Source organism: Indicator indicator, chromosome 20 (assembly GCF_027791375.1).
Source record: "Indicator indicator isolate 239-I01 chromosome 20, UM_Iind_1.1, whole genome shotgun sequence".
Taxonomy (NCBI): Eukaryota; Metazoa; Chordata; class Aves; order Piciformes; family Indicatoridae; genus Indicator; species Indicator indicator.
Window position 1 is genome coordinate 16,281,293 of NC_072029.1, and position 13,160 is coordinate 16,294,452.

General features: G+C 35.9%; 1 protein-coding gene across 1 annotated transcript in view; it reads left to right on the forward strand.

The window, feature by feature from the left end:
* The window catches only part of KMT2C (lysine methyltransferase 2C), a 185,479-nt gene that overhangs the window by 103,991 nt on the left and 68,328 nt on the right, over positions 1 to 13,160 (forward strand). Inside the window, exons 14-15 of the mRNA XM_054390059.1 lie at positions 7,904 to 8,023; positions 10,430 to 10,546. Of these exons, the coding sequence (XP_054246034.1) occupies positions 7,904 to 8,023; positions 10,430 to 10,546 (237 nt within the window). The remainder of the gene's footprint in view (positions 1 to 7,903; positions 8,024 to 10,429; positions 10,547 to 13,160) is intronic.

Sequence of the window (13,160 nt, forward strand, 5' to 3'; positions counted from 1 at the left end):
GGTTTTTTTTTTTATCCTCATATACAAACTTTTTGGGTTTTTTCTTAGTACTTTGTATTGTCTTCAAAATTATATTTATTTTCTCAACTTACCATGCAAGTGGAGGAGGGCTGACCTTTTTAGGTAGTCTAAAATGAACTCAGGTTTTCTGTAGGAGAAGTTTATTTGTCTTCTTTTGCCTTCCAGTAAGGGTTGTATTTATTTTCCTGTGTAATTTTCCCTTGCTCTTCATGGGAACCACCATCATGATACTGGTAATAAAATTAGTTAACCACCAGAGAACATACTGAGGAAAACTCAGGTTGTTCCCAACTGTAAATGCCTGTAGCAGAACAGCTACATATCATAAAGCAAAACAAAACAAAACACCTGTAAAAGTAGCAATTTGTATAATCTATGTACAACGGAGTGTAAACATTAGCCTCTTAATATGTGGTATGAGTAATGCTGATAAAACTGAGTCGAATTACAGTTTATAAATCAGATGTAACACAAAATCCTAGCTGTGGTGCTAAATCAATATAATCTGTTCAACAGTTTTCAAACTATGTTTTAAAATACAAGGTACTTAGCAATACTTAATGTAGATTTGGACAAGTTATTTGTGAAATTCATGATCTGTCTTGTAAAAGTGTCTTGGAAATCTGTGAGGGTGTCTTTTGATTTCAATTATCTTTATCTTGCACTTTAAACACCTATTAAGCTGGAACTTTTGTGAAGTGAATAGCAATTTTCTGGTAAGAAGAACTCATGCATACTTTGGTTTAGATCCCAGTACTCTTTCTTACTTTCCATTGATTATTCAGTTTTAGCACAGATTGGCACCTCATGGGAATCTGTAAAAAATTGTCTTGAATAAGGACTGAAGAAAAAAAACCCCAACCCTGTAGATACTTGATTAGTGAAAAATAGGCTCTGTTTTTATCACCTTCTACTAGTATTCTAAATTATCTTAAATAGCTGGTAGGGATTTGGGCTTGGGGATCATTTTCACAGTCAGTTGTTATTTTTGTTCATCTGATTTTCTGTGTTGGGCATGAAGGATACAAGTTTTGTACCTGCAGATAATGTGTATTATGCAAAAAAAAAAAAAAAAAGAGAAGCAGCTTGTTTATAATGGAAGATTTCTAAAAAGAGCTTCATTATTAGGATCTTACTTCTGTTTCCACTGAGATTAATTCTGAATTAATTAATTCTCAGAACTCAGTGTGGGTTTTTTTGCTACAGTTAGATTTTTCTAGGTAAATGGGTAAATGTTTTTGCTAAAACATTCAGGTTTTTAAAGAATTTTTCCAGATCAATAGTTGTGGTTAGGAACAGAAGCTTCTAAATAGATTTAATTGTCAAAGAACATTTTAATGTAGTTTACTCAATTTATGTCATCTTAAAAAGTGATTTTTTTTGTTTTGTTATTTGTTTGCTTGGGGTTTTTTTGTTTTGTTTTGGTTTGGTTTTGGTATTTGTTAATACTTCTTTTGGTTCCCAGGAGAAAAAAATGCTGCATATTTGTGCTAACAGCCCCTATGTATGATTTTCTCTATAAACAACTCATTGGGTATGATTTTGAAATGAATTCACAAATTGTCAAAAGAAAGAAGTCCTGTAGGTGTGCTCTGTGTTCTTCCTTCTGATCTTCTCTCTTGCCTACCTTCAGTGCTATCCAGACACTAATGTGTGCCAGGGTCTGGTTTGGTTTCCTGTTGCATGATAGTTCTTTGGGACAGGTTTGAAGGCAAGGTAGCAGATTTTCACCAGGTATAAAATCAAAGGATTAAGGCCTGTCATACTCTACAGACACTTCAAAATGGATGTTTTTTTCCCAGGGAGCCTTAGGGAGAGCAGGATATGGGGCAGATGCAGGCGGCTGAGAAAAGTGATGCTTTCTGCTGTTCCATCTTATTTTCCATGCCAGGTGTGGCCTCACCATTGAAGAGATATAAACTTAATTTAAAACATTTTAGCCTACCACAGTGTTTTGGTGATTGTCTGTCCAAAGAGGATCATTAATCCAAAACCTATCAAATGTGAGGAAAACAGTTCGGGAGGAAGAATTGCTTCTATGAAGTTAAGGAGATAGCAGTTCAGGAGCCATGTGTGGTTCTTCTCAAGGTGTCACTAAAGAGGGATTTTTGCCTTCTCAAATGCAGGTTGATTCTATGGGTCTGAGGTGAGATCTTGTGAACCTGTCTTAAGAAGGCAGTGAAATAAGAGAGAAAAGTTACACAAATAGAACTGGGTTATTTTTATTAATTAAAGAAAGTGTGGCTTCTGTACTTGGTCAAGCTAACATTGGCTCCACAGCTGCTGCACAAAGGAGCTGTCATTGCAGAACTAGTTGCTTGTCCAGAGCTGCACACTTTTAAAATAGATACTTCATAAAGAGTCTGATTACTCTGCAAACCCTGAAGACAAGCCAACATTAGCCAGTTTCCACAGATGGCAATATTCTTCACTTTCTCTTAGATGATTTAAGTATTTTAATATGTAGTTTACCTTGTTGGAATGTCCTGTTTCGGTTTAAAGAGTAATAATAATAATAAAAAATTCCATGGCAATTGGGTTATGGAACCTCATAGGAAGAAGAACAGAAAAAAAAAAATCTGGATCCTGAATGTATTGTGCCTCAATTTTATTAGACACATGCTTCAGTGGAGTCAGGGGATCCATGTGAAGGAATGGCTTCTGATTTGGAATTGCTTTCATTCAATTTTTACTGTATTGTTCTGGGCAGTAAGATGAATGATTATCCCTTTCTTCAAAATCTATTAATACAATTGTTAATAAAATATATTTGAATAATTATTTGGGTTTGCTATTGAATACAAAGTTATGCATAATCTGAAGTGATTTCCTGTGTTTGGATCCTAATAGTAATTTTTAATAGGATTTAGTGATGTGTCTGCAACACCACTATATCACTCTTCATCTGAAAGGACTAAAGCCTATCTCACAAAGTCTGAAGACAATACTCTGCTTTAAAAAGCATCCTGAGTCTGTTTCAGGGTGCACTATCAGTGTTATTGTTATCACTCCCCCTCTACCTGAGCATTTTGGCAGACATCACTACTTTCGTTGGAAGTAGCAAGAGAAAATCCATTTTACAAAAAGAAGGGGAGCTATGTATAAATCAGTATGTAGCTACCTTGCATTGCTAAGAATCGCTTTGGCTGCTACAAGCTTGCTCCGCTTTGGAGAATGTTTTTCTGTGTCAGCATAAGAAGTCCTGTCAGTAAGGTGCACTCCTAGTAACTGTGTTTGTTAGAGTAGCATATTATCTATACCTTCAACTACAGGTGAGCTTTAAATCTTTATCCCACCCAGTCAGAGGACCCTCTGTAGCTGCCAGGCTTAGCATCTCACTGACTTCCCATGGCTTTCAGTCCAGGGGCTGTCTCTTTGCTATTTCTGTTACCTTGCACTGTAGTGGAGCCAAATTAGATTTTGCGTACATCTGAAATGTAGATGCCAGCATGATGGAATTTTTACAGTGCTGTGCTCAGAGCTGTAATTGTACAGTGTCTTCTTCATGGAGTGTGCAGATTCTCTGCTCTTGCCTATAAACTGCAGTTATACCAGGGGCAGGACCTCTCTTAGATCTTTTCATATTTCTTTTTCTGAAGTAATAGTCTTAAAAGAAATTATTATGTAAGTTTATTAATGACTAATCTGCTCTATATTTAGTTTTAAATAAATCTTCACAGGGAAAACGGGGTGGGTTTTTTCTTTGGGGATAAGCTTGAAATGATACTGGGTATATTCTACGTATCTGAATTGGATAAATTTGAAATAGGTATTTTTGCTAGGGCACTGTGTGCTGGAAAGAATAGTATCAGGTCAGTAAATGGAGAACATTGCAATGTGTGGCATTGTAAGACTGATAAGAGTTGAGAATAGTCTGTAGAATAATATCAGATTCAAAATAATAACCTACTGGTTTTGTTACACCATAGGCATGATTCTAGAATACATTCCATGGGAAATACTGTGATTAGAGGTATTGAGTCCTCATCATGAAGTCATGTGGACAGCTTACCACCTATTTCTCAGTGTCTTAAGAGATATTCTAAAATGACACTAAAAATGCAAATCATGATGATGGGTCTGGATGGGTGTTCTTTCTTGGGTATTATGGCTTTTTGGCTGTCTTCAATTACATGGTACCACAAAGTATGTTGTTGTAGTGGCAGATGTTGGATAATGATCAAAAAAGGTCTTTTTTTTTATGAATATTGTTTTTCAAGGATTAGGTTTTGTTATGGTTAGGTTTTGTGGTGTGGTTTAGATTTTTGTTGTTGTTTTGCTTTGGTTTTTTTTCTTTTTATGATGGGAGCTATATCTTGAACAGATTAAATTTTGTTCACCTTAAAATTACATTAAATGTTAAATTGAAAATCCAGCTTTGTGCATTTGCAATTGCAGTAGATTTCATGAAGCATTAAGCAGCTAAACACAGTCAGTGGTAATTTAGTGAGATCTCCTGACCCTTGCTGACATTGGGTTTCCTTTTGTTATAATTTACTTGCAGCTGTGTTGTTCAATTTTGAGAACTCAAGAATATGATTGAGAATTGGAACTTCCTGTTTCTGTCACAGTACATAATTATTGCCGTGGTTGTGATATAAATGAACTGAATAGAACTTTCTCTTCAGTGTTGTGTGGCAATAGGCATTAATTAAAAGCCAAAATATAATTAATGCATCTCTTTGATGTAATTCATTTGTTCATAATATTGTGGAAGTGTGTGTTTTTAATTAAGCTTATCTGACCAAGAATTCAAATGTTTCTGATCTACAATAAAACTTGGATTAAATTTCTCATTTAATTCTTAACAGTATGGTTTATGAATCATATACAATTCATTTTGTTTTGGAAGACAATATTTCATATTCAGATTTAATATTCTTTTAGCTTTTTAATCTATTAAGTATACTTTGTCACTAGAGAAGTGTATCTTCTTAAAAGGAAAACAGTTTTCTACATCCCAAGTAACTGTAGGTAGATGACTTGCTGATTAAGTATTTTGAGCATATTTGAGATCTTGAATTCTGACCCTTAGCCAGCTTCCCTTATTGATGGAAAGCTTCTTCCTACAATACACAAATTTTCTTTGAGTTGCAGTATTGTAAGAACAGTTACTTAATGGGCATGTTGAATTTTTGAAATACAGGGAGACAGTAATTAAAATTCTATGAAAATTTTAACTGTGTTTTGCTAAATTGGAATGTTCTTTGATATTCAAAAGATGGCTAGCATAGTGAAGGTGGTTCTCCTATTGCCACAGACCTGCTGATATTATTGGTAACTGGTGTGACAGTGAAATCATGAGATTTCAAGAGAGGACTGATTAATAAACTACAGTGCTCTTGATACAACAAAATCAGACTTCAGACTTACACCTGCTGCAGGCTCAAGGAGTGAGATTCAGCCAACTGCAGGTATCTGCAGTGTTAAAGGTCTACTGTAGTCACCTGGAGGTTTTCATTAAGAGTCTCTGCAGAACTCTAGGGGCATGTAGGGTGAGATGAATCTGGTACTTTTTATCCCATATGGAGAGTTGCCCTCTACAAGCACCTGTTTCTCTTTGCTGACCATGCAGGGAGCCCAGAGTGGTTCAGCACAGGTACAGTGATGTGTATTTCAGTGAAGTCACCCCAGGAAGGTGTTTGGGTAGAAGTATTCAAACCTCTCTGTGCAAGTTTCTGACTTGGTGTGGTTGTGCCCATGATGTGCCATGAGTACTGTGTCCTTATGTCCTGGATGTGAACAGGGACTTTTGTCCATCTCTAGGTTTGCAGTTGCAGAAGGAATCTGCTCAGTGCTTTTTCCCTTGTAGAGGTTTTTGATATTTGTGATCTTCTGAGATGTCACCATGGTGACCATCTAACTGAACTCTAGCAAAAAATTGGGATAGCAAAATCTTACCATTTAAGCTGTTGAATCAAGCACACTAACTTTAACCCAAGTGCAAGTGAACAGTTGCTGGCACTACCAGTTCAGCTAGAGCATTTTTGGAAGCACCTTGGCAGAGGGGAGACAATGATGGACAGCTGAAAACACAAAAGTAGTCTTCCTGACACTAAAACAGTTTGTAGGTTGTGTGTATAATTATCACTTTGTGTAAATGTAGGTGGAAAGTTTTTAAGAGCTGTGTTGTCCATGTTCCCTTTCCTGTGTAGGTAGAGTGAAAGTCTGAGAAAACAAATTTCTATAGAATACCACCATATCCACACCGAGTTGTACTACTTGGATGATGTTGGCATTTTTTAAATGCAGGTTTTATATGTAAGGAGGCTTCTAGGTCGTTAAAAAACATTTTCTTTTGGATCTATTGTGTCAGTTTGAACTCTGATCTATCTGAGGAGCTGTAGGTTGCTGCCTACCCAGCTCTGCAAGCAGAAGGTGTCATATGAGCTTTTCCTCATCTGCTCAAGGGGGTAAGCAAGATGTTGGCTCATACTCACCTTCATCAGCAGATTGAGCTAACCTGAGTGTGCCTTACATGGATTAGGGCCATCTTGCCCATGATCCTTCTGGCCTGAAATCAGTTGAGGGGCAGCCCTATTTTCAGTCAGTGCAGCTGTTAGCGAAATACCTATTTACAGTCTGAGATGGATATGTGTTTTGATGAGTTGTTGGTTCCAGAGAAACTGTTTCCCACACATTCTTGATGAGGAATATTTCATTTCAGAACAAAATCCACATTTTGCAAAGCTATCTCATTTTTCTTATTATTGTATAGACCAGTATTGAAAGGCATGAATGTGTCTGGGCTTGCCCATGTGACCAGTTACGTGTGTGTGAATAGTTGGGACTATTAGTATGCATGAAGTTATTCCATATCATCCATGCAATTCTGCTTCTGAATGGCATTCTCCAGAAAGTAAACTTACACTTTTCATCTGTTTTCTTCTCATCTTGGTATTCATTATTTCTTACTCTCACAAACTCAGAATTAGGAAAATATATTATCCTTTAACTACTTGAATGTGTAAATTTAGAGTGAAGTTATTTATTATGGCTGTCTCCTGCAGTCTTTACTTGGGGTTTGATAAAGTCTTCCACAGATTTTAATGTGTATGAAGAACTTCAGATTTTTCTGTTGTTGTCCATCTTAGCATTTTCTTACTGTTTTGCCATATTTCTTGTGACTGAATTCTACAGCATCTCACTGTAACTGGAACTCAATAAATCAGGGCAATAATAATTAGTGAAAAAGAATTTGTAGGTACACCATACAGATATTTATTATTACATGTATATAATAATATACTAAGATTTGATACTACAATGTAATGTGAAACCACTGGGGTGAAAAAAAAAAAACTAGTAGTGGGGATTTATAATGCTTTGTTTGTGGCAAGCTTATAGGAAAGAGATACTTTGTTAATTACCATGACTATTTTTGTTTTCCTTTTTTTTTTTTCCAAAGGCATATATACATATTCCTTTTGTTTCTTCTCAATCTAGTTGTTGTCAGTAGTTTAGACTCAGAAGTTGACAAAGGCCATCTGTTCTTTCAAAATGTGATTTGAAGTCTAAAGGGGGATGTTATCTCAAACTACTGTCATCTTCATTTGATGCAATAACATTTAGGGATATCATTTGTATGATTGCTTTTTTTGGTTGTATACTATGCTTTGTTTATAAAACTCATTTTGTTGTACTGAACTATCAGTTGGAGGTTAATATTTTGTTTGGCCTGTGTTTCAATGAGAACCTAAAAATTTCCCACCTTCCTTTCACTCAGTGAACTAATTGACTACTTAACATAGAAATGCCTATGCCTGCATGTGCTTTGCTTTTCAGAATTTTGGTTTTGTTGCTTGCTTTTTTCTTTTTCTTTTTTCCCCTTCTTTATGTTGCCAAGTTTTATACATCTATTTTCTCACCTACCATATCCTAGGGGGCTTGGAGTACCAATAATACAGTCAGCCCACCTTCCTGGTCCCCAGACATTTCAGAAGGTCGGGACATTTTTAAATCCAGACAGCTTCCTGGCAGTGCCATTTGGAGCATCAAAGTGGTAAATAATTTGAATTTATTTTCATGTATCCGTTGCTATCTTTCTGCTGTAGAGACTAGTGATGAAATCCTGTATCTCACAACTGAATTAATCTTCCATTCTATTACTGTTTAAGGCCTTTAAAAATTATTGAAACTCTGGAGCTTTCAGGTTAAAAATTACATGCCTACCAGAGTTCACAGTATGATGGCATTGCCCTCATTTTCAAATGGCAAAGAATTACCAATTTTTTTTTTGTTGTGTTGAGTGCTTCACTTTTTGTCGTTGGCTTTATGTAGCTGTCAAAATAAATTACCTGAGACGGAAAATATCTTTAATACTGTCAGTAAGGTAAGCCAGGCACGCAAAGGAGCAGAGATCTGAAGGGTGGGTTGAATTTGTTACTGTGGAGAAATCTTGCAGACTGGATTCAAAGTGACATTGTTTTTAGCTTGGGGGGGAATAAATAACAAGTTTCCTACCTGATTAGATGGACCAAAGCTTGTATCCACAGTGACATTTACCATTAAAAACACCTGAAGAAACTAAGTGGAATTATTATTTTTAAATAAATGCAAAAAAAGCTAAATGATTAAATTCTGAGAAATAGCTGTAGCTTCCAAATTATTTATTTTCATCTTACTTTAACACTCATGCTAATTTTATTTTAATTTGACATTAGCTTAGCTTTGGCTGCTTCGAGCATTAATTTTCAACTTAATATTCAGCATTAACATTGATAGAAGTATGTGTTTTTTCCTGTTACTAGTTGTATCAAAATAACAATACTGATACCTGGTTTGAAGCAAAGTAAGAAACATGCCAAAGAGTTTACATGTTAAAAAAATCAGCTTGTATGTCCTCTGTGTGCATATTTATTAACTCCTTGTCTATGTAAAGACAACATTTTTTATTTCATTTTGATACATATAAATACTTTAGCCATCAGTAGCAGCCTTCCTTTCACTTCCTAAAATATCATTGTGTTACATTACCTCATTGTGTAAGAGTAAGTGAGTTTAATTTCTCTTTCTATTAATAGCTGGACATTAATAAAATTTTAACATTGGAATGTTTGGATTCTCCCTTTAATTATTACCATAAACTTCATCTTCTTTAAAACAGGAGTTGGCAAATTTGAAAAATACTGTTGGTAATATTGAGCCCAGTGTACTGCTTTCCATCCAGGGAACTCCTGTCTCCATCAGTTTGTGTCTGTTGGTGACACCATCCCCAAAGAGCTTTGTGGTTCTATTAACATTGTTTTACTGAGTTTTGCCTTAGTACTGAAAGTAGTTTCCAGCAAATGTTAGGATACAGGCATTGTATCTAATGGAGTCAGGCTGCATTAGAAGAGAAGATTATTCACAAACTGAATATGCAATAAATAATCTCATAGTTTATTTCAAAGCAGGAAAGGTGCTTATTCGAGTATAAACCATAATTATTGTCAGCTAGACAGATCAGAGCCTTCAAAATATTCTGTAAAGATACCTGGTATACCAGCCAGAACTTGGGGACATGGAGAAATATATTCTTTTTCTCTCTGGAAGTGATTAGGGAGGATTAGGGATCCTCTTTGTATTTAGTTCATTTTGAAATAAATAAATGAAACAAAAATAATAAAAAGTCCAAGTAAATCATAGCATTAATATTGGATTATTACTTTCAAAAATATGCTTGCTTTTCCATGGTTAATTGTAGTTGAACATACTGTGAATACTTCAGAGCAGAAAACACTGCAACTATGTGCCTGCATCTAAAATAAGGAAGGGTGAAAAGAAGCTGTTTAAAAAAAGTGTATATTTTGCAAGAAGAACGTCATGTTGTGAATAATGTTGATCTGAGTATAATTGATATAGTTAGTATAAAAAGGTCTCTCTGTATCTGCTGAATTAAGAGAGTTTCATAGACCCCTTTCCTGCTTCACTTTGGGAGCAGGATAGAGCCCTAATAAATTCCAGTTCTTGCTTGGTTCTTCATCCCATAAGAAAAGCATCTGTAATGGCAAGTAGTCAAGTGTCCAGATTCTGTTCAGAAGTCCCATGTCTCTCTGAGCTGACTGTTTTAAAGTGAAACAAAAATGAATCATAGAATAAAGGCTGTTTATTTTGGATACTTTGCAACTGTGGGGGAGAAAAATAAAAATAATCCAGATTCCCAGTTATTCCTGAGCAGAAAATAAACATTTCTGGTTTTGGCTGCTTTCTCACTGGTGATAGAGGTGATCATATTATGTCAAGTAAGTAGTTAAGTGTTTCACAATGATTTATGTAGTGACTTAATGACTATGACTTAGTGTGCTCATAATCACTTGAAATCATAGGGTGTTTTTTTACTTGTTTTTCCCTAAATGCATTGAATACCTGAATCCCATATAACTGAAGAACTTCAGGTTGCACTTAATTGTTATCTTACATTGAACAGGGCCGTGGATCAGGATTCCCAGGGAAGCGGAGGCCACGTGGTGCAGGTCTTTCAGGAAGAGGTGGCAGAGGTAGATCAAAACTGAAAAACGGAGTTGGGACTGTAGTCATTCCAGGGGTAAGAACGTTTATTTTTTGTGTTATACTGTAGTTTTGCAATGTAACACAATTTTGTTCAACTATAACTCTTGTATTAATACACTGTATAAACCAAATGAGCACTGAAAAGCAGAGGTGTTTGTTAAATCTGGCTATTAGTGTTTGTCATGAAGAACCAAAGCACTGTAGCTTAATGGATTTAGAGCAGTTTTATGCTACTGTTGCCACTTAAAGGCACATTTGTTGGAAATCTTAGAATACTCCTTTCATTTTCTTGGGTGAAGAACACACTGGATAAGGGCAGTGCTCACTGGAACAACAGAAAAGGGGAGAGTGAGGCTTGTGCATAAGAATATAACAGCAGCCCTAGCAGATCAGACCAGAGATTCTTCTGGAAGCAAAACTAAGTGCTGGGGCAAAAGTGCAGAAACAAGAGATGCCTACAGGAGACACTTCAGTTTGTGGCTTGGAGACTTGCTGAATGGGTGGTGGTATCTTTGACTTGGGCAGCCTGCATTGGAACTGTCTTTCATGAATATGTCTATTCACTTGTAAGAACTTCTGGAAATCATATTTTGACCTTTTTTTAGTTCTACAACTCATCAGCCAGGTGTTTTAAATTGCTGGCTTCACTGCCTGCTCAGTGCTCTTTTAGAAGAGGCAATTGTTTTTTAATTGATATTTTCCATACCACTCAGTTTCTGTATATCTTCATAATTTCTTCTCTTTTTCCTTCCACTCTTTCCTTGCTAGTCTGAAGACTCTCAGTATTTTGAGTTGTTCTTTGTAAGGGCACTATACCATGTTTTTATCATCCTTACCAGTTGTTTTGTCATGTTAATTATATTTTTTTCTTACTTTTGGACTTTCATCCTTGGAAACATTCAAGGTCAGATTTAATGGGGCTCTGGGCAGCCTCATCTAATTGAAGATGTCCCTGCTGATGGCAGTGGAGTTGGAATAGATGACGGTTAATGGTCCCTTCCAACCCAGAATGTTCTATGATTCTCTGTTACAAAGCATAAATTTATACTACAGAAGAAGCTGAGTTTTATAGAACACATTCTTAACATTTTTTGTACATGAACAGAGGACTCTGAGTTGGGTACATTGCTATAAATACAAAGTGGACATCCTTCTCCACAATTTCCTATAGAAATTATTCCTCAAGTAAATGGCAGCTTCAGAGTTCTAGAGGGGAGACACGGCTGTCTTGTGCTGGAGTAGATGAAGGCAGCAATACCAGGAGAGCAGCCTCGGGCCAGATAAATGTTTGAAATGGCAGTATTTTCAGCCCCTTTTCACTAACTGATTTTTACTCAGCATGGGATCATGACCTGTGAACAGCTATACAAATCTGGAAATATCTGGGTACGTCTTGGGAACGGGTAAGAAGGTGGCTGCAGGTTAACTCAAGCTGTATCACAGCTGACATTAAGCAAGCATCAAAACAGCAGTGCTTCAGTCCTTCAAATTTTGTTGTTTTTATTTTTTTGTGTGTGTGTTCAAGCAATTCCAAGAGTGTTGTGGAACCTATGGAAATAAATGCAAGGAGAAAAACTCTCCCTGAAGATATCAAGAGGTGTTTTGGGTGGTTTTTGGTTAATTAGGTAGTTACAGCTGCAGTGCTTTCAACCGCACAGTAATTAAAACAGATTAACAATATATCTCCTTTTTAGCTGCATCTCAGTAAATGCTGATTTTCAGCAACAGTGCATCAGAAGGATTCCTGTAGCTGTTGTAACAATATTTACATTTATCTCCAGAGTAATGTTTGGATTTGTCAAATATTTAAATTATCATTTAAACAAAACTGCCTCTGTAAGACTTAAACTGTGTTTAAAATAATACACATTTATAAAATTAGAACAGCTGGTTAAACAAAGTTATATTTCTTTAGCATGCATTTGTTCTTTTATATAGAGCTTCTATGGCTTCTACTGGTTCAGAGGGCAAATAGGACTGTGAATTTAAATTCTTGGATATCAAATTCTGCATAGCAAGACTTGCATGAAAGTCAGGACCCAGATGAAGTCTTTTTTTTCTTATTTTTCTTCCTGAGCAGCTCTATGTACATGGATAAGCTGAATTAATAAGGGACAGGTCAGAGTAACAATGTCTTGATCAAAAGGAGAGAGACTGTCTGCAGTAAGAGCTTATGGATTGAGATAAAAACAGCTGTTTCAAGTTCAGTGCAAGTTTTTATGGGCAAGATAGATAAACCTCATAAAGAAACTGCTTATGGAGAGTATCTTGACTCTTGTAACTTTAGAACTCTTACTTATTCCTCTAACACACCTGGAACATTATCTAAACCACATTGTGGGCAAAATAGGATAAATGAAATTTTTGCAATTGCTCTCTGAATTAATACTCAAAAGCATGTCACTGCAATTATTTTTTCAGTAAGAACTTCAATGTTTGTATGTGGGGAGCAGAGCAGACTGGTCACACTATGACACTTTCTGCTTACTGATTTTAGACTACTCTTTCCTTCCATTTCCATTTTAAAGTGCAATGAAGCAATGTGTGAAGGTGAACAAAGAGGAAGAGAATGTCTGTAAAACTGAAGTAGTGATGGTGCTTGTACTTATGTGAAAATGTGAATTAATATAGTAATTTTGGATGAAGAT